This window comes from Protopterus annectens, chromosome 6.part1 (assembly GCF_019279795.1).
Source record: "Protopterus annectens isolate FY-2018-M chromosome 6.part1, PAN1.0, whole genome shotgun sequence".
In the NCBI taxonomy this organism is placed as follows: Eukaryota; Metazoa; Chordata; order Ceratodontiformes; family Protopteridae; genus Protopterus; species Protopterus annectens.
Genome location: NC_056738.1, coordinates 86,198,258 through 86,220,476, shown reverse-complemented (window position 1 = coordinate 86,220,476; position 22,219 = coordinate 86,198,258). Strand labels below are relative to the sequence as shown.

At 45.7% G+C, this 22,219-nt stretch overlaps 1 protein-coding gene across 1 annotated transcript in view; it reads left to right on the top strand.

Moving 5' to 3' along the window:
* TLK1 (tousled like kinase 1) overlaps positions 1-22,219 on the top strand; it is a gene marked incomplete in the record, with an annotated part of 2,832,579 nt that overhangs the window by 1,588,262 nt on the left and 1,222,098 nt on the right. The window contains 1 exon segment of the mRNA XM_044075520.1: positions 20,397-20,582. Within this exon segment, the coding sequence (XP_043931455.1) occupies positions 20,397-20,582 (186 nt within the window).

Here is a 22,219-nt window from a genome sequence, read left to right as displayed (position 1 = left end):
TGGCCCCCGACGTCTTACCTCCTGCTCCCAGAAAATCAGGTGGATATTACAGGGTTCCTGACTTTCACAAGTTCGTCTTTAAAAATCCTATTGCGGATCCTGAGACCATTTCACAGGGACTCAAGGGCATTAAGGCTACTACTGCCAAAAATCCTACCCCCTCTGATAGAGATTCCAGGGCTCTGGATAGATGGGGTAAGAAGGTGTGCACTTCTGCAACCTTGGCCATTAGGGCCTTAAACTGCCAGTTTCATATATTAAAGTATCAGCAGCATATTATTGGATTGCTTAAACAGAAAATGATGTTGATTCCTGACTGTGCTGAAAGTAAAGATTTACAGGATTTAATGCATTCTGCTGAACAAATTGGAAAACCTACTTTGCAGTGTGGTTTTGATTCACTAGAGGCATCTTGCAGGGCTGCTGTCACTGGGTCTTTACTTAGAAGACATGCTTGGCTTAAGGAGCAATCTTTGCCAGATCATGTTAAAGCTAAATTGCTGGATGCTCCCTTAAACCAGGACCGCCTGTTTGGCAATAAAGCAGAAGTGCTTAAAAAGGAGGAGGAAAAAGCTAAATCTATGCATACTGTTAAAGATTTCCTGCAAGTACAGCCTCCAGGATTCATTAGTCATTGGCCCTCTAAGAATTGGTCCTTTCCTGCCTCTTCAAGGCCTTCTCAGTCCAAACCCAGAACCAGCATAACACCCAGGCTTCAGTCCCAAGGTAAGCACAGGACTAAGCAGTGGGGGGCTCCCACTTCCACTTCCAAAGCAGGGAGTACTAAGACTCCCCCCTATGGTAAACTGCCTCAATGACTTAACTTTAAAACTTCCAAGCCCTTCTCAACTGACTGCTCTTTTAAGGGGAAAGATTGCTTTGCCGGCAAAAAACTAGGAACTCATTACCCAGGACAAATGGGTTTTAAATATAGTTTCCCAGGGGTACAGATTCCACTTTCACACTTTACCAACCCCAAATGGTTGACCAGATCTACCCCTAAATCAGTGGGCAGAGGCTCAAAAGCAAGTTCTCTCTCTCAAGTATAAGGGCTATTCAAACTGTCCCAGAAGAGGAAAGGGGACAAGGTTTCTACTCGAGACTTCCTGGTGCCCAGAAAAGGTGACAACTTGGGTCCTATTCTGGACCTCTCTATCCTAAACACTTTTGTGGTGATCCCAAAATTCAAGATGTTGATGTTAGGCAAGGATGCCTGGTTGGCAACACTGGATTTAAAGGAAGGCTACCTGCACATCGCAATCGGGGAATCTTGCAGAAGATACCTACGCTTTAAAGCAGGCTTCATGCACCATCAGTTCTCTGCACTGCTCTTTGGCTTATCTACTGCGGCCAAAGTGCCTAGCTCCAATCATTGCATTTTGCAGGCAAAGAAATATTCAAATATACCCATACCTGGGCAATTGTCTAATTCAGGCAGAAAGCCAGGACTTACTATTCAGTCATCTGGCGTTTGTACAAAAAGTGGTAACTTCTCTGGGTTACACCATAAACAAAAAGAAATCACATCTTGTACCCTGCCAACAAATTGTATTCCTGGGAGCAAGCTTGAACACAACTTCCCAGATGGCTTTCCTCACGCCAGAGAAACAAGTTCATTTGACAGCCTACTTCAAACTAATGGCCACAAAGACCCTTCTATATTTGCTAGAAAAATACTGCAAGCCTTGGGGTTCATGGCCTCCTGCATTCTTCTAATTCCATATGCAAGACTGCATATGAAGAAACTACAATGGTATCTAAAAAGCCTATGGTGTCAACATTCTCAGGATCTTGAAGCAATGATTCCTATCGTACCTTGCCTACAGATAGATTTCCTTTGGTGGGCAGAGGCCTGCCACCAAAACAATGGATTGCCATTCACTCTACCCCCTGCTGCCCAAACCCTAACAGATGCATTAGACTATGCATGGGGGTGGCTCACTTGGCAGGGAAGTGCATTCAGGGCAAATGGAACCCAAGTCAAATGCACCTGCATATCAATCAAAAAGAAATGTTAGCTGTACAGAATGCTGTGACAGCCTTCAAGGACCACATTCTTCCAGTACAATTAATGGTAAAGATGGACAACACCACCGTTATGTGGTACATAAGCAGGGGGGAACTCTCTCTGCAGACTAGCCATGGCTTGGTGGAACACAGCTTTGAGATATCAAGTGCACCTACAGGCTCAGTTCCTGCCAGGAAAGCTAAATACACTGGCAGATGAACTAAGCAGAAATCTCATGGACCCACACGAGTGGAAACTAGAACCAAAGACATTCAACGTGTTGATAAACAAATGGGTGAGCCCGGATATAAACCTGTTTGCCTCCCCCCAGATACAGCCAATTGGACAAATTCTGCACAAAGACTCCCCACAGACAAGCTTGAAAAGTGGATGCTCTGTTCTTCACCTGGAAAAATCTATCAGTTTATGCCTTTCTTCCTCTGCCTCTCCTCTCCAAGGTACTACTGAAGATCAAACAGGACAAACCAAGGATGATATTGATTGCACCAGATTGGCCACGCCAACACTGATACCCCATCTTGCGCAGTGTCACTGCTGGCACCATGGCACCCTCCTCAGACCTCTGCCCTGCTGTCCCAGCAGGAGGGCCAAATTCTGCCCCCTCAGCTTCAAACCCTGAACCTGGCAGCCTGGCTAATTACCTGATCTCTCCGTTACCATGTTTCAGTAAACAAGTGTTGGATGTCATTCTGGAGGCAAGGAGGCCTAGTACTAGAAAATCTTATGCTGAAAAATGGAAAAGATTCTGTTCCTGGAACCAAACTAAGGGGATGGGCACAGCAGCGCCCAATTTACCTCAAATTCTTCAATACTTAACTGAGATGCTTCACAAGGGCTTTTCCTTTTCCTCTATCAAACTTCATGCCTCAGCCATTTCAGCTCATTACAATACCGATCCACCCCTCTTCTCTCATCCACTGCTCAAGCAGTTCCTCAGAGAGGCCAAAAACTTAAGACCACCCAGGAGAGCTCCAACTCCAGCCTGCGACCTTAACTTTGTATTGGAAAAACTCACTCTACCTCCTTTTGAGCCAGCTGCAAATGCAGAGTTTAAATTCCTTTCTTGAAAAACAGCCTTCCTTTTAGCCACCACTTCAGCTAGAAGGGTGTGTGAATTACAGGCCCTTATGGCAGTGGAGCCTTTCATCATCTTTCATTCGGACAGGGTGTCCCTCAGGAGCAATCCCTCCTTCATGCCCAAGGTAGTATCCATTGTGGCTCTTAATCAATCCATTCATTTGCCAACCTTCTTTTCTAATCCACAGAACAAAGGGGAACGTGTACTGCACTCCTTAGATGTGCACAGACAACTTAGATTTTACTTGGACAGGACTAAACCTCTCAGGAAATCTGAGCAGTTTTTGGTGGCATTTGCTGTAGGGGCAGAGGGGAAGGCCATCTCAAAGCAAACCATTTCTAAATGGATAGGCCATTGCATTCATTTCTGCTATAAGCACCATGGAAAACCTATCCCACAGGGAATAAGACCACACTCAACCAGGGCTGCATCTACTTCTACAGCCTTTTTCCAATGTGTCCCTACCAGGGACATCCTAGAAGCTTCTACCAGGAGTTCTGCACATACCTTCACCAAGCATTACCACTTGCCAATTTTCTTTAAGTCCAGAGCTGGCTTTGCCACTGCAGTCTTCCAGGGCCTTGCCTTATAGCTGGTCCTAATGCTATCCAATTTCCTCCTCCTATCCTTAGCTTTGGGAATCTACCCAAATGTGATGACTGCAACAGTGAAATACGAATAGCATACTACAGTTGTTTACACTTACCATAAATGTAGATGTTTGAGTGTATTCACTGTTGCAGTCCTGGTTACTCTCCCTCCAGCCCCCTGACTTCTTTTGGCTGTACCTCTAGTCCTTTTTATTATAATTCAAACGTTTTGGTGTATTTGCTTTTTTGTTGGAGGTGTAATCTTGTATATATATTTAATTGCTTCCCATTAGGGGGGCACCTAACATCTGCGGCAAGGAAAACTGATGTAATGGCATCTGCTGCATGCTTTATACTCCTGACGTCATGATGGAAGATGACAGCAACCGACGCAGGACCCAAGACTTTGATAATCAGGCGACTGAAGGCTACTGCAAGCAGGTAACCCAAATGTGATGACTGCAACAGTGAATACACTCTAACATCTACATTTATGGTAAGTGTACACAATTATACTTTTCGAGCCCTCTGCTTTGGTCTCACCACAGCCCCCAGGGTGTTCACCAAGGTTATGGCAGTAGTAGTGGCTCACCTGCGGCTTCAGGGAATACAGGTCTTTCCATACGTGGACTATTGGCTCCTTGCTGCCAACACCAAGTGTCTACTTTTTCTAACCAAAGACTACTTTCTGAGGTTAATGAGTCTTCTGGGGATCACAGTCAACACACACAAATCATCTCTGAATCCGGTCCAAACTCTGGAATTTATAGGGGCATGAGTAGACTCAGTTTGGATGAAGGTCTATCTCACCCCAGGGAGAGTTTGGAGCTTACGTCTCCATGTGTCTTACTTCATCCAATCTCGTCTTCCCTCTGCAGAGGCGGTGTTACGAGCTCTTGGTTCCATGGCAGCTGCAATCAGTCGTATTCCATGTGCTTCCCTACATATGCAGGTTCTGCAGTGGACGTTACCAGTCCAGTGGTATCTGTTAGACCTACCATTGACTTACTCTATATGCATAAGCAGGGCTTGCAGGGAGTCTCTCCTCTGGTGGATGCACTCCTCAGACCTAGTCGAGGGATGCCCATTTATTGCAGCCCCTCCCCAAGACAGTGACAACGGTCACCTCCCAGCTGGAAGGCGGGGATATTGCTCAGGAAGGACAGTCCAAGGCACGTGGTCCCCGAACGAGACCACGTTGCATATCAACATCCTAGAGATGAGGGCAGTCCTTTTAGCATTGCAGGCCCTTCATGCCTTTCTCCCTTTGGGAACTATTGCAATACAGTCAGACAACATGTCAGTAGTCTGGTACGTCAACAAGCAGGGAGGAACCAGATCTTACCCCCTTTGTCGCACGGCCTTGAGAGTGTCAGAATGGGAGATTTCCACAGGCCGTTTTCTAGTAGTAATGCATATTCTGGGGCGGTCCAACATACTAGCGGAAAAAACTGAGCAGGGCTATTCTAATAACTTACAAGTGGTCTCTGAATCCTTCTGTAGTGGAGCAGATCTTACTCGAGTGGGGTTGACCTTGCTGTGATCTCTTCGCATCTCCTTCCAATGTGAAGTGCAGTGAGTTCTTTGCTCTGACCCCCCAGGGACGCTCTAGTCCATATTTAACCTCCTGGTCTTATCTATGCTTACCCCCGTTACCTCTTTTACTGAAGTTTCTTCTGAAAACTCGCAGGCTGGGGAGCCAAAGTAATCCTCATTGCCCCGTTCTGGGTTCGGCAAGTCTGGTTTCCTTCCCTTTGGTCTCATCTGGTAGTTCCTCCATGGATCTTGCTCGGCTGCTCCAGTTCCCTTGATCATCCGGTAGTTCCTCCATGGATCTTGCTTGGCTGCTCCAGTTCCATTGATAGCTAGGACTCCGGTTTAACCTCACCAGTTAAGTCTATTCTGGTGTCGGCTCACAAATCATCCACCGGTAAGCTTTACCATAGCAAGTGGAAACTTTTTTCTCTTTGGGACACTCAGAGGGACCTGGATTCTTTCACAGCCCCAGTCCAGGCAGTGTTGGAATTCTTGGCGAATATATGTCATCAGAGCGCTAGCTCTTCTACTGTGAATGTTCAACTGGCTGCCATTTCTGACATCCACATGGGTGAAAACATGGATGTCCTTCAAGGATGCATCTGCAGTCATCACATATGGGTTGTCCTGCCTCAGGCAGCCCTTCGGTTGGCCAGATTCCAAAGTCCTGGTCCGGCGTCGGCTGATATCGCCCTTTCCCCCGACGTCAGAGCGCCTGGGGTATAAAAACGTCAGCAGACGCCATCTTCCTCAGTCTTTCTTGCCGCGTGGTGCCCGAAGCAGAAGCAGTTCGCAAGTGCCGGTCGGCCAGCTCCTGTAATTCAGTTAAACCCGAAGACTTCAAAAGCTAAGTACCCCGTTGGGGACTCTTTCTTGCCTCAGCCGATGTCAGACAAAAATTAATAATTGCTTAACTTGTGGGAAACAAATACCTCATAAGGATTTCCACTCATATTGCCTACCTTGCCTAGGCCCAGACCACGACGTCTCGGCCTGTTCCGCCTGTGCTTCCTTCAACCGACGCACTCTAAGACGTCGGGCGGAGTTTGCAGAGGAATCTTTTGGAGCTAGTTTTACTTACAATATGCCGTCTGAGACTCCGACTTCACATTTAATAAAGAAACGGAAGGACAAGGACCAACACACGCGGTCCGCGGTTTTGGCTGAAACCACGGCCAGGCCTACCACGAGTGTCTCGGTCTCGGCTGAAACAGAGTCCTTGGTACTTCCGTCCACCAAAACCGTACAACCGACAACCTCGGCCCCGGAGGCCACTACTGTATCAGTTATTGAATCTCCATTGGAATCTGGTGTCCAGGAACCTTCCAACACCATTCCCTTAGACAAAACTACACCAGCACGTGGTGCAGCCAGGCCTCCTGCATCCATGTCTGTTAAGGCATTCTCAAGGGCTAAAGCTGCTAAACACTCAAAAACTATGCCTCCCAGGGTTATCCCTCAGGGACCCCACTACAGGTTCTCAGATCCTTAGTCTAGCAGAGGGCCTCATTTCCTTAATCGGGGGCTCTCAGCCTCATCCAGACAGGGGCTCCCAACCTTCTACAGAAAAAGGCCCAGGGTTGAGCCCTCTGATCCCCTATCCTCAGATGAGGCCTCTGATGGCTCTGCTCTCTGACTACCAGGAGGGGGCTTTTTCGGCCTACAAGGATTCTGATGCAGAGGAATCCATCCCTTCAGCCTCCCCTCCTGAAGAGCTGTCTTTTGGGGAAACTCTGCACACTATGAGGGAGCATTTCCAATGGCAGGGCCAGGAATTTTCTGATTCCAGGAAGAGATTAAGGACCTTCTTGCATTTGCCTCAGCATAGACCTTTGGCTATTCCCCCTGTTTTGAATGTCATTGATGATGTGTACTGAGTCTAGCACAACCCCTGACACACTACCTCCGGCTCCTGCCAAACCCGATAGGTATTACAGGGTCCCGGAATCACATCTTTTCCTTTACAAGGCCCACTCTGCTGATCCAGAAACTATTTCCCAGGGCCCTAAAGGAGTTGCAGCTGTCACTACTAAAAATCCACTCCCCTCTGAAAGGGAGTCCAGGGCTTTAGAGCAATGGGGTAAAAAAGTGTATACTTCTGCTACCCTTTCTATGAGGGCTTTAAACTGTCAATTTCATGTGATACAGTACCAAGAGTATTTGTTAGATGAATTGCATAAAAAACTGTCTTCACCTGAACCCCTAGATCGTAAATCACTTCAGGATCTGGTACATAACTCTCAACAGGTTAGCAACCATTTCTTGCAGTGTGGTTATGATGCATTGGAAGCTTCATGTAGGTCAGCTATGACAGGTGCAGTCATACGAAGGCATGCTTGGCTGAAGGAACAATCTCTGCCAGACCATGTTAAAGCAAAGCTTCTGGATGCTCCACTGGAAAAGCAAAAGTTATTTGGCTCCACTGCTCAGGAGGTCTTAAAGAAATTTGAAGAAAAGGCAAAATCTGTACAAACAGTCAAAGATTTTATGCAAGTCCAACCACCAAGATTCCAAGAACTGGTCCTTTCCAGACACAGAGAGATTTCAGAGAGGCAAGAACAGGCGTGCCAGAGGTAGAGGGCAAACTAGAGGCTCCTACAGAGGACGTCAATGGCAGCCTCCCAACCAGAGAAGTAGTGCAGGGCCTACAACTGCTGCACAAGGACAGACTCAATGACTTTACTTTGACACCGCCAACCAGGGCTCAATTGGAAGCACCTTTGGGCGGAAAGCTTTCCTTATTTTCAGAAAATTGGCACATTATTACAAGGGACAAATGGACACTACAAATAATAGACAAAGGATATAGGTTCCATTTCCACACATTACCGAAAAGAAAAGGCATGCCAGACCTGCCACCAAATCAAAGGGCAGAGGCTTTGAAACAAATCTCCAACTTAATGCAAATGAAAGCAATAGAAAGGGTTCCTCTCAGAACAAGGCCAAGGATTTATTTCCAGACTTTTCCTTGTTCCAAGAAAAGAAAAGCAATGGAGGCCTATTCTCGACTTGTCCGCACTAAATACTTATCTCATTGTGCCAAAATTCAAAATGCTGACTCTACAGCAACTCCTTCCCATGCTGGGCAAGGGGTCTTGGCTGGTAACTCCGGACCTCAAGGAGGCATACCTGCATGTCCCTATCAGACAAAGCTGCAGAAGACACCTCAGATTTCTTGCAGGTTCAGAGCATTATCAATTCTCAGCATTGCCCTTTGGCTTATCTACTGCGCCCAGAGTATTCACGAAATGCCTGGCATCAGTAATTGCACACTGCAGAAATCAGGGGATGCAAATATACCCGTATCTGGATGACTGCCTTATACAAGCGGACAGCCAACAAATTTTGGTAAAACACTTGAATTATGCCATCTACCTACTTTAGGCCTTGGGATATACAGTCAACATTCACAAGTCAAGACTTCTACCATCCCAAAGAATAACTTTTCTGGGTGCGAATCTAGACACAACCACCCAAATGGCTTTCCTCACAGAAGAAAAACAAAGTCAACTACCGGATTACTTCAAAAACCTGTCAAGACAAACTCAGCTGACTGCAAGGAAAATCCTGCTGGCCCTGGGTGACATGGCTTCTTGCATTCTTCTGATTCCTCAAGCAAGGCTACATATGAGGAAACTACAATGGTACCTAAGGAGTCTATGGACTCAGCACAGTCACAGCTTGGAAACTTTGATACCACTCATCCCATGCCTTCAAAGGGAATTTCTGTGGTGGGCTCAAGCAAGCCAGTCAAACAGGGGTCTGCCCTTCAGCAAGCCAATAGCCAGCCAAACCATTACAACGGACGCTTCAGACCACGGATGGGGAGCGCACATGGAGGGAAGGTGCATTCAAGGACTATGGTCACAAAAAGAGCTACGCATGCACATAAACTAAAAGGAAATGCTGGCAGTGATGCATGCAATCGAGGCCTTCAAGTTATTTCTACATCAAGGCCACCTGCTAATAAGGACAGACAACACTACAGTTATGTGGTACATAAACAAGCAAGGAGGCACCCATTCCTACCCTCTTTGCAGACTGGCAATGAATCTGTGGGAACTTTCCTTGACACTCAAAATACAGCTGCAATCCCAGTTTGTGCCAGGAAAAGACAATATACTGGCGGACAGCGTAAGCAGGAACATCATGGATGCACACAAATGGATGCTGCACCCAGACATCTTCCATCAGATAACACAATCATGGGGGAGACCGGACATAGACCTCTTTGCCTCCCCACACAATCATCAGCTGGAGAAATTCTGCTCAAGGACATACCACCCACAAGCATGGAAAGTGGACGCCCTCTCTTTCAGCTGGAGAACTCTAACAGTGTATGCATTCCCACCTCTTCCATTAATGACCAAGGTCTTACTGAAGATCAGGGCAGAGCAGCCAAGAGTGATTCTGATAGCTCCGGACTGGCCAAGACGGCACTGGTACCCATTGCTAAAGAGCATGTCACTGACGAAACCATGGCTTCTTCCACAATGGCCGCTTCTCCTGACACAGCACAATTACAAAACTGCATTCCAACCTGAAAACATTACAACTAGCTGCCTGGAAAATACCTTGACTCATCACCAGGATAAGCTATCCAAGAGAGTGAAGGATATCATCATGGAAGCTCGCAGGCCTTCCACAAGAAAGGCATATTCAGCAAAATGGAAAAGATTTCATACCTGGAGCACCTCAAAGGGCCTAGATGCAACAGTTATGAACATGGCACATATCCTGGAATATTTAACAGAAATGCTCCACAATGGCCTGTCTTACTCTTCCATTAAAATTCATGCTTCAGCAATTTCAGCAGAGTACAATACTGATCCGCCTGTCTTCTCTCATCCTCTCCTAAGACAGTTTCTAAGAGGAATTAAAAACATTAATCCCCCAAGGAATCCACCAGTGGCTACTTGGGACCTTAACTTCGTGTTGGAAAAACTAACACTGCCTCCCTTTGAACCAGCAGCATCTGCAGAACTACAATTCCTGTCTTGGAAGACTGCTTTCCTTCTGGCCATAACCTCAGCAAGAAGAGTATCTGAGTTACAGGCCCTCATGGCAGTGCAGCCATTTCTTATCTTTCATCAAGACAGAGTCTCTTTGAGAACCAATCCTTCATTTATGCCAAAGGTGGTATCCAGGGTCTCATTAAACCAAGCTATTCACCTGCCTACCTTCTTTCTAAATCCACAAAACAAAGGGGAAAAGCTTCTGCACACCCTGGACATACACCGACAGTTGCGCTACTACTTGGACAGAACTAAAAGTAACAGAAAAACTGACCAGCTGTTTGTAGCATACGCTGCTAGTGCACAAGGAAAAGCAATTTCAAAACGGACAATTTCTAAATGGATAGGAAACTGCATTCGTTTTTGTTGCTCCTTTCATGGAAAAACTGTGCCAGCTAGCATTAGACCTCATTCGACCAGAGCCACAGCCACCTTCACAGCCTTCTTAAGAGGGGTGGCTACCAAGGACATTTTAGAAGCTGCTACATGGAGCTCCGTGCATACATTTTCCAAGCATTACAATTTACCTTTATACTCCAGATCCAGAGCAGGCTTTGCTACAGCAGTCCTGCAGGGCCTTTTAGCTACACCATCCTTTACATAGATCCTCCACCCCCAGATTGGCTATGGTATTCTACCCATATGTGATGACTGCAGATGCATCCTTGAAGGACTTTGGAGTCCGGCCGACCGAAGGGCTGCCTGAGGCAGGACAACCCATATGTGATGACTGCAGATGCATACCTATCGGACATCTACATTTATGGTAGGTACAAAACTGTACTTTTCCCTAGCTACTTCTAGACTTTGTAAAACCTTCATTAAGGGTGCATTTCTTTTAAGACCCCCTGGTGAAAGATCCTACACCTTCTTGAGACCTCACTCTTGTCTTACAGGCTTTGGTTTCTCCACCCTTTGAGCCCACAGCATCAGTAGACCTTCAATTTTTATCCTGGAAAACTGTCTTCCTAGTGGCTATTATTTCAGCTAGGAGGGTATCGGAACTTCAGGCGCTGTCAATCAAAGCCCCATACATGGTTTTCCGTAAGGATCAGGTTTCTTTACGTACTAATCCATCCTTTCTTCTCAAGGTTGCTTTGGAAACCAATATTAACCAGACGATTTGCCTTCATGTTTTCTTTCCAGATTTTCAAAACAGGGTGAATGTAAATTGTATTTGTTGGATGCACATAGACAATTGAGGTTCTGCTTGCATAGAACTAAGGCTTTTCACAAGTCTGATCAGTTATTTGTTTTTTACTCTAGACCTCTTCTGGGCAAACCAATAATGAAAGTTTTGCTCGATGGATCTCCCAGTGTATCCTTAGAGTGTATGCAGACAAAGGCATTTCTCCTCTGGGTCAAGTTAAAGCACATTCCACCAGGTCCATGGCTACCTCTGCAGCTTTTTGGTCCAGGGTGTCTCTGGATGATGATTATTCTGTGGCTACTTGGTCCTCATCTCACACCTTTATTTCACATTACAAACTGGGTATGATATCTAGAGGTAGAGCATCTTTTGGCTATGCTGTGCTCCGGAGTATCCTTCCATGAGGGCCACCCGGGTGTTTCGTAGATGGGGGCTCTGTCCCGCAGGTTGATGACCAAATGAAGTCAACTACTTCAGATAAAGAAGTTATGTACTCACCATAACGTTTCATCTGAGCAGTTGGACTTAATTTGTCATCAAGCATCCCTCCCTCCTTCCCCCTGACTTTGTTATTATTATCCTACTCTGGTGTGTAGCAGAGGGTGCCTTTGTGGCTCTCCTGTTCATGCTTGCTTTAGGTTTTGGGAAGAATCTTTAGTGGTAAGATCTCATTGGGTTGGGCTTATATTTATGGTTAGCAAACATGATCTGGAGGAAGGAGACGGGGGTATTATGGATAAGGGGGAGGAGCTTGGAGCTCGGATCAGAAGCTGGTGAAAGCGGCCTTCTCAGATCCGATCTGGATCCAAATACCCACAGGTTGATGACAAATGAAGTTCAACTACTTAGATGGAATGTCATGGTGAGTACATAACTTTTTGTCTGGCTTTTTCCTCTAATAATTGTGTCACAAATAAGGATAGTCATTCTTTTGATAGATTTGGGACGAACGTCTTAGACCTTGGTGTATAGGGCAATTCATTGACAAACGCACATCTCAAATATCTGTCGTCCATTTTGCGTATATGAAACAAACCTCTTCTATCATATGCCCTTCAATGGCTAAATGGCACCTGAGCGAGGCAGATAAAGCAGTATGCAAGATGGGAACATACTCTTAAATGTATGGACAATTCAGAATGACTCAATATCTGACAGGCTCTCAACAGAACTAGATTTCCTAATAGAGATGATCTGATTGGCGGGTAAAAGTGGCTTGACAGATGGCAACCCTAATCTTCCCATAATATAATCAGCTATATTGCAATTACAAGGGTTATGGGATGTCGTAGTTTTCCCTGTTGTTTGGTCAGACTTCCTCCCCCCAGTGTAGCTAGGCCATTGCACTCCATGCTGCTCTTAAAAATGTGCATTATGGCTGTTCACGCAGTCATGACTTTGTTAGAATGGAGTACAGAGAGGCTACCAACATGATTAAATAATTGTATGGAATGGCTGGTGGACAAGGTGGAAAGTTTGTGGCTGTATTTACTAGAGACCAGGTGGGAAGGTGAATATGGGGTATGCAAGGTTAAAATTGAACAACTGATGCAATCAAATTGAAGAGAAGGAACAAGTTCAGAGGGTCCAGCATAAATCCCAACTGGAATGAGTTAATTTTAATATGCACATAAAGAAATAATTTGTTACAGAGAGGGCTGTAATTATATGGATTGAACTTTCTGAATGGGTGTTTAACCCATACATTTGATGCAGTGGTTGCCAGTGTAGAGCCCTGCAAAACACTATAGGTAACTCTATCATTGATGGATCTGTACTGTCCGAAGTGCGAAAGGTTTGATTAGTAGTCAATCTGAAGTAGTTTACTTCATTTGGTCTTCAACTTGTTGGGATACTGATCCATATCGGATCCGGGCTGGAGACTTTACTAGCATCAGGTCCGAGCTCCAAACTCCTCCCCTTACCCATAATACACCTCCACTGCTTTCCATCCCCAGATCTCGTTTGCCGAGTATACCTTGTGCATCATGATCTCTTGAGCTCCAACGTTTCAAGTGGGTAAAAAACCTTTAAACTATTTCTTTTCTTTAAAAATTGTTAGGTAGTGGTAGAATCTGTTCCCCTTTCTCCTCCCCTCGCTTGGTGCGTCAAGTTAGTGTTTTAGGGGAGTTAGCTTAGTTTGAATAGTTGTATGGATTTTTTGTTTCCTCTCCCCCCCTCTGTGTTTCTTTGTGTGTGTGGTGAGTGGGTATTATTAGAGAGAAGGAAATAACTTTTTCTTTGAACATTTTCTCTCTTCTGATGGAATGGCTGAGAAGCCTATTTTCAAAAGATGCACTGAGTGTGGCCATAAATTATCCCCTGCGGATGGCCACACTGTTCTGTGCTTGGGCGTGGCCCATCTGAGTGTAGACTGCACTATATGTGCGGGGTTCAACTCTCATGCTATGAAAGAAAGGAAGGCCACGGCCATAAAAGGCCTTCTTCCCCCTTCTGAGACTGCTGCCTCGTCTTCAGTCACAGCGGCTGCTGTGGCCGTCTCTCCTTCCTCCCAAGCTGGGACTCAACCTCCTGTGCAAAAGTCTGTGGAAGTGTAGTGGAAAAGGGGAAGAGAGAAGGAGAGTGAGTCGAAGGCAAGGGAAAAGCTTAAGAGGTCTCCGGACCTCCCTTCACCAGTTAAAACCTTAAGGATCCGTAACTCCCCTTGGCTCCGATCACAGAGGTTCTCCCCAGAGCCGGAGAAGGCACGTTCAGCTTCTAGGGCCTCAGTGCACCGAGCTGCAAGGTTGGAGTCTGTGGCCTCGTCGATGTCTACCCAGTCCTTGTCTGAGGTTGATATGGATAGAATGATGAGGAGGTTTATCCCCATACACTGCTCAGATGGGGGTCTTGCCAGCCCCCTCTCCCTCAGGAAGGGGGGAGCTCGCTTCCTTTTTTCCAGCTGATATCTTCTCCAATCCGACCATCGGGTTCAGAGTATTCAGATCTGAGGATGGCTTTAGTCGGGGGGTCGGTGCCGACGGTACCTGCTTCTTTGACGCTGACAGCTGCCTGGAGCTTGCTGGATCCGACCAGCTCGGAGCCAGAGCTTGCGTGTCGGATCCGAGGGAGTGGAACTCATTTCATCGGCTCCGCCTTTGTCAGGCCAAGTTCCTCCCTCGGAACTCCATCCATTTCTGGCCCGGCTCCGATTCTCTTGTCAGACCCAGAGAGACTGGCCTCCTTATTAGTTTCTCAGGAGCTGGAGGAGTCTCTCCCCAAGTTCATGTCGCAGGAGGACAAAGGTTCGTTCTCCATGAGGATGGCCACTTTGAAAGCAGTCTCCAACACGTCCATGCGACTCCTTTCACATGCTACGGAAGGAGCGGCTAGGGCGGCTGGGTCTGGCGTGTCCATGAGTCCCAACACCTGGCTCAGGTTTTCAATTTTCGGAACCTTTCAAGGCGTCCTTTCCAATGCCCCTTATGAGATGGCTCTACTCTCTTTGGTAAGACCGTCAGAGACATTAGTCCAGAGTGAGAAGGACGGGAAGACGCTGTCTGCCATCGGATCCGCTTCTCGTACCCTCAAAGGTCCTTTTCCCGGAACCATAGAGGACAAAAGATGATGTGGTTCTGGAAGTCACAGTATTTCCGGGACACTCAGGACTCTTCTTTCCCAGAGGCAGAGGGGGACAGAATGGACGCTGGCCCAGAGGCAGAGGGGGTCTAAGGAATTTTGGGTCTCGAGAACCTTTCTCGGACAGACAAGGGCAGCAGCCCTGAGGGGTTGCCAGACTGCTCCATTCTGGAGGCATTTGGGGGATGATTATTCTCACACCTAGTGGTATGGGAGCCCATAACAGACCACTGGGTGCTACATATCATGTGCAGAGGATACTCTATCCCCTTTCTGGGTTCCCCCAAATCTCCCAGACACCTCCCGGATGTACCACCCACGCAAAGGGAGGCAGCAGCACAGGTAATTTCCAAGCTGCTACTAAAATGAGCCATCAAAACGGTCCCCCAAGATCAGTCTGGATCGGGCTTGTACTCCAGGTTCTTTTTGGCGCCAAAGAAAACTGTGGACTTGAGGCCCATACTGGACCTTTCTACCCTGAACCTGTCAGTTGCCAAAGAGAAGTTCCAGATGGTCACATTACAGTCCATCATGCTGTACCTGCAAGAGAGCGATTTGATGTGCTTTTTAGACCTCCAGGATGCTTACTATCACATAGAAATGCACAGAAGCTTCAGGAGGTTCCTCCGCTTCTAGCTAGGAGTCGATCATTACCAATTTCAAGCTCTACCCTTTGGTCTCACCACAACCCCACAGGGTGTTTACCAAAGTTATGACTGTGGTAGTGGCTCACCTGAGGCTTCAGGGGATTCAGGTCTATTCGTACCTGGACGATTGGCTCCTGACTGCTCCCACCAGGCGTCTACTCTCCCAAACCAGGGAATATTTCCTGACTCTTGCCCTGTGTTTGGGGATCACAATCAACGCATACAAATCTCTCCTAGATCCTGTACAGGTGATGGACTACATTGGCGCCAGGATAGATACTCTTCAGTGCAAAATCTTCCTGACCTCAGAGAGAGTTCAAAACCTGAGGATGCATGTCTCCCTGATATACCACCCTCCTCTCCCTACGGCAGATTCAGTGTTGAGGCCATTGGGTTCAGTGTCGCCGACCATAACTCTTCTCCCGTGTGCCCAGTTACGCATATGAATTCTGCAGTGGACTCTAGATGTACAATAGTCCCTGTTGGAACTGCCATTAGCATATCCAGTTCAACTCAGTCGAGTCTGTCGGTTGTCCCTCGTATGGTGGATGTACTCTCCGGACATTTTGGAGGGATGACCCTTTGTTCCAGCCCCGGCCCAAGCCACAGTACCCACTCAGGTGGGGATGGGTATTGTTCGGGCAGGACAGTTCAATGCCTGTGGTCCCCTATAGAGACCAGCTTGCACATGTCCTAGAGATGAGGGTGGTCCTTCTAGCTTTGCAGGCCCTTCATGCATTTCTTCCTCTGTGAACGATTGCAATTCAGTCGGACAACGTCAGTGGTCTGGTATATCAACAAACAGGGAAGGGACCAGATCTTTTACCCCCTTTGTCACAAGGCCTTGAGAGTGTGGGAATGGGTGATTTCCACTGGTTGCTTTCTCATCGCAAAGCACATTCCGGGACGGTCCAACATCCTAGCGGACAGGCTGTCCGACCATTCTGATGCCTTACGAGTGGTCTCTGAATCCTTCAGTAGTGGAACAGATCTTCAGAGATTGGGTCAACCTTGCAGCGATCTCTAAGCATTTCCTTCCAGCGCGAAGTGTAGCGAGTTTTTCGCTCTGAACCCCCTGCCGTGGGAGTCCCCCAGAGATGCTCTAGTTCATGCTTGGCCTCCTGGTCTTCTGTATGCTTACCTGCCAGTACCTCTTATTCTGAGGTTTCTACAGAAAGCTCGTTGACTGGGGGGCAAAGTGATCCTCATTGCCCCATTCTGGCCTCACCAGGTATGGTTTCCCTTCCTTTGGTCTCACTCTCTGGCTCCACTTTGCATCCTGGATCCCATTCAGGATCTAATTTCACACCCTTCAGGGGTGCCTCATCCGAATCTGGACAGTTTGAACCTCACAACTTGGCTGTTCCAGTTCCCGTGATTGCTAGGACTCCTGGACTATCCTCCTCAGTTAGATCTATTTTGGTGGCTGCTCATAAGTCTTCGACCTGGAAGGATTATCGCAGTAAGTGGAAATGTTTTTCGTTTCGGGCCTCTCAAAGGAGTTTAGACCCTTTCATGGCTCCTATTTCTGCCATTCTTGATTTTCTAGCTGATATTTTTCAACATGGAGCTAGTTCAGTTGGCTGACATCTCATTTTCATGTGGGCGAGAATTCTGCCTCTTTAGCCTCTTCCAGACTGTGTAAAGCCTTTATTAAAGGCACCTTTTTGTTACGCCTCCCCAGTCAAAGATCCTGTTCCCTCATGGGACCTTAACATGGTTCTTCAAGCTTTGGTCGCTCCGCCTTTCGAGCCTGCCGCAACAGCATATCTGAAATATTTATCTTGGAAAACAGCTTTTCTGGTGGCTATTACCTCTGCCAAAAGGGTTTCAGAATTACAGGCCTTGTCCATCAAAGTTCCTTGCATGATTTTTTCTCAAAGATAGGGTTTCCCTTCGAACCAATCTGTCCTTTCTTCCTAAGGTGGCATCATCAGTCAATATCAATCAGACCATCAATTTGACTGTTTTTTCCTAATTTTTCTAACAAGATGGAATACAAACTCCACATGTTTGGATGTTCATAGACAGTTAAGATTGTTTACACAGGACTAAAAATTTCCATAAATCTGATCAATTGTTTGTATCTTTCTATAAACCCTTTTTGGGGGAAACATATCTCCAAGGTCACTGTTGCTAGATGGATTTCTTCATGCATCCTTCAAGTCTATAAGGACAGAGGCTTATCTCCTCAAGGTCAGGTGAAAGCTCATTCCACTGGGTCCATGGCTATGTCTGCGGCCTTTTGGTCTAGTGTGTTTTGGGATATTTCTTCTGCAGCTACTTGGTCCTCATCTCATACGTTTATTTCTCATTACAAATTGGATTTGACTTCCAAAAGGAGAGCATCCTTTGGTTCCATGGTGCTTCGGAATATCCTTCCGTTAGGGCCTCCCAGGAGTTTAGTAGCTGGGGACTCTGTCCCACAGGTTGAAGACCAAATGAAGTAAACTACTTCAGATAAGGAAGTTATGTTCTCACCATAACATTCCATCTGAGTAGTTCTACGTCATTTGTCGTCAACCGTCCCTCCCTCCTTCCCCCGGACCTTGGCATATGAACGGGCTGCAGTTATAGGTTACAAGTATTTTTTCAGGTGGGGTATCAGTATAAGGTTCAGCAAACTCGACCTGTGGGTGGAAAGTAGTGTAGGTGTATTTATGGGTAAGGGGAGGAGTTTGGAGCTCGGAGCTGATGCTAGTAAAGTTGCCGCCTCGGATCCGATACGGATCTGTATCCCACAGGTTGAAGACAAATGAAGCAGCTCTACTCAGATGGAGCGTTATGGTAAGTACATAACTTCTTTATTTATTTTTTTTTTTTACATCTAGCTGCTACTGCTACTTCGTTGAGTTCAAACTGACCTGTAGCGTAGGCCCCTAGAACCTAGGCGCTGCATTTGCTGCTCTATTTTGAGCTCCTGAAAGTGTGTGTGTGCGCGCGCTTACATGTGAGATTTCTCTCATTTGCTCCACTGTCAGTCTAATGAATAGGTTCATAGATTAGTACTAAGCTAACTGCCCTTGTGAGCCATTTTAAGCCTAGCCAGTTATCCCTTGTGAGACTCAAACCCTGCACCTTGTGTTCGTAAGGCAAACACCTTAACCATTAGGCCACCCTCCCAATCCCCAAGTTGATGACAGAGAGAAGCTGCTGCAGTCTACCCAAGCTGCAAAGATAACCATTTGTCAGTGTGGTAAGGACTGCAAACTGTATTGTTAGTCCTTCAAAGTGGTCCAGATTTAGGAAGGGCTTTGCAGGCTTTATTAAAAGTTTTAACAGGCTGCATCTAGCATTTTGGCTGGAAGTTTGAAATCACTGGTGCAGACCATATAAACTACAATGTCATCATCTGCCAGTAAGCTGTATGCAAATATTGGTGGAAAGAAGATTGACATGACATGTTGAGGAGTCTAAGTGTATTAAGTGTATGATAAGCTTAGGTCCATAGGTAAATACTAGGCTAGCTGCCCTTGCAGGCCATTTTCATCCTAGCCAGTTTTCCCTTTTGTGCTTGAAGTAACCTATCCCATTTGGTTATAGATTGTCCTTACCATCCCATGGTCAAATATGTATTACTCCTAATGAGAAAAACTGTAGTAGTACCATAGATAATTTGAGGGGAATTATGCAAGAGATAAAGCATTTAGGAGCTGTTTGTGTCCATTAGTAGTACAGGGGGCAATCCTTGGGTAAACTTTCTTTCCCGTCCAGAGATCTAAGTTGCACTTGTCAATGAACAGGGATCAACTTTCTTTTATATGGATGGGGACTCTGTTCCATAGCTGTGGTCTCTGAATGATATGCCTATTCCTCCAAGGCATTCTGTTGATGTTGCAGAAGTGGTTTAGATCCCTAGAACAAGTATTTCTGATGCCATTTGACTTGCTGATGTACAGTAAATCCGTCAGTATTTGGCGGAGGATGCTTTGAATGCCAGACATAGATCACCTCTTAACAGTCTGTAGGGTACTGAGTATAGTGACAGGCCTGTGAATCATTTCATTTAGGGCATGTTCTTTAGGCCTTGTATCCTTTTAGTAAGATATCTTTGTGGACATTCCATTTAATGCATGCGTCTGGACAGATGTGTGGCCTGGGGGTATTATATTCAATGACTGTTCCCTTTTATTCAGCCTGCATTAGGCCAGTGACATCTCTAGATCCAGTCAGAATCCCTTTGTAAACTTTGGGAATTTAAAATGTTCTTTTTATTGACTGCCGCGGGTTTGTGGTGTTGCCTCACAGCAAGAGGTTCTCCAGTTTGATTCTCCGCTGGGGTGCCTTCTGTGCAGAATCTGCATGTCCTTCCTACTTTCGTGTGGGTTTTCTCCCACATTCCAAAGACATGCATCTGGAACGTCTCTCCCCAGGCCTCCACTATAAATGGGTTGTGTCCCAGTTGGACTTTCTGGTAAACAAATAAAATTATTTGCTGCATGTATTGAATGCACATTAATAGTCTATAAATAGTATAATTTGGCCATTATATCAGTTTCTTGTGTGCTTGTATAATACATGCATTTTTTTAAAAAGATGACGTAATGTTTTTAAGAGTGCAGTTCATTTGTTTGACTGCTGAGTAGTGAGTTGACTTCTATTTTAAGTCCTTAATGTGTCTGCTTTAAAGTAAAGCACTTTTCTTGCGTTTAATTTGATTCTGGTTATTATAATTTACAGCATTGTTTCTTTCCCCCAGTCTCCTAGATTTCAGGTAAGATGGTGCACAATTTCATCATGGTGACCTTCTCTTTTTTTCTTTGGCTGACCAGACAACAGGAATGGATAAACCAACAAAGGGAAGAGATTGAAAGACAAAGAAAACTACTTGCAAAACGAAAACCCGCATCCAACAACCCTCAGACACCAGCTCCAAGTTCAGAACTAAAACAACGAAAAAACAAGGCTATAAATGGAGCAGATAGTGATCCTTTTCTGAAACCCAGCCTCCCACAGTTGTAAGATCACATTGTTCTGTCTTTATGGTATAATCTTAACATTTTAAGTTTTACTCTGCTAGATACTGAATGTTTATTAGTATTGTCATTTAATCTGGTATGTTGCTGGTCTGTTCTGAATCAGGACGGAAGATAATTGCAGCTTTTTCCCCCTCTTGTAAAAGCAGATTAAGCTGCATTTTGCCTTGTTCTGTTTGCATGCCTCATGTCTCAAATGTTTTATTAGCCTTTGATTTTTGTTAGTGCTGTAATGTGGTGCAGTTGCTTGACTTAAACTAAACAGTCTGTTTATTTGATCACATGAATGCTTTTTAGTATGTTATTGTCAGAGATCAATTATTGGTTGACAACCCTGCATTTTTTGTGTTAATGCTAGAGTTAACCTCCACTGCAGCTCCATGTATTAGTTTTGGGTCCCAATTTCCTTTTCTGCAAGTTAGTATCACCTAGTTCAGCCTTTCAAAAACAACTTTGTAGTTGTCCAATACATCAGGTTTCATAAGTACAGCTTGGTCATGATTTGTTAGGGTTTTACATATATTGATGTTACTTTTGGGCCACGTGTGATAATGTTGTCCTAAAAGTGGAACATGATTTTTTTCTAGAGGTAATCTTCACTTTTCATTTTGCTTGAATTGTGCAGTCCTGGAGTGTTTTCCCTTTGCTTTTTAATAGAAACTGACTGTGAGCTTTCTTTTATCTGAGAAACAGAATAGTTTAGTTTTTCATCCTACATCTTGGAAGTAAAATAGTTTTTCTCTTTCACAGAATACTAATGCACTTAAGTTTTCTTAAAAAAACTAATGTAATTTCAGTTCCAGCAATAGATGTGCATTTTGTTTTGTAGTAGTGCAAGTTAAACTGCTAGAGGCGTTATTTTTTTCCTCAGGTTTTTTAGCATCAGTACTTGGACATGATTTTTTTTTTCAGGTTGCTGTTAAGGACTGTAGCTTTTACGATGTTCGTGTTGCACTGCTGCAGTCATTACACTTGGGTTATCCTGCCATCAGGCGGTTCCCCAGTCGGCCTGAGTTCCAAAGTCTTGGTCCGGCGTCAGTTGCTGTCGCCTCCTCCCTGACGTCAGTGCGACAGGGATATATATAAGATGCAGCCGACGCCATTTTCTTAAGTCTTTCTTGCCGCACGGTGCCCGAAGCAAAAGCAGTTCGCAAGTGCCGGTCAGCCATCTTCTGAGATTGTCATTCCGAATCCAGAACCGAAGTCTTCTGCAAAGCTAAGTACCCCGTTGGGGAAACTTTTTCTTGCCTCAGACCTATGTCAGTAAAAGTTAATAACTGTATTTCTTGTGGGAAGCAAATACCTTATAAGGATTTTCATTCCTATTGTATCCCATGCCTAGGCCCAGACCACGACGTCACTGGTTGTCTGTTTTGTGCTAGGTTTAACAAGCGCAGTATTAAACGTATGTTTGATTTTGCCCGACATTATTTTGGTAGAAAATTCAATTATACCATGCTGTCGGAACTTCCGACGACCGGAATACACAAAAAGCGCAAAGACAAGGATAGGCATCCGAGGCCCAAAACTGACGACGAAGCCTCTTCTAGGCCAGTCGCCGGTTCTCTGGTTTTCAGCGAGGCGCCTTCGCAGCCCCTGACGACCGTTTCTGTAGAACC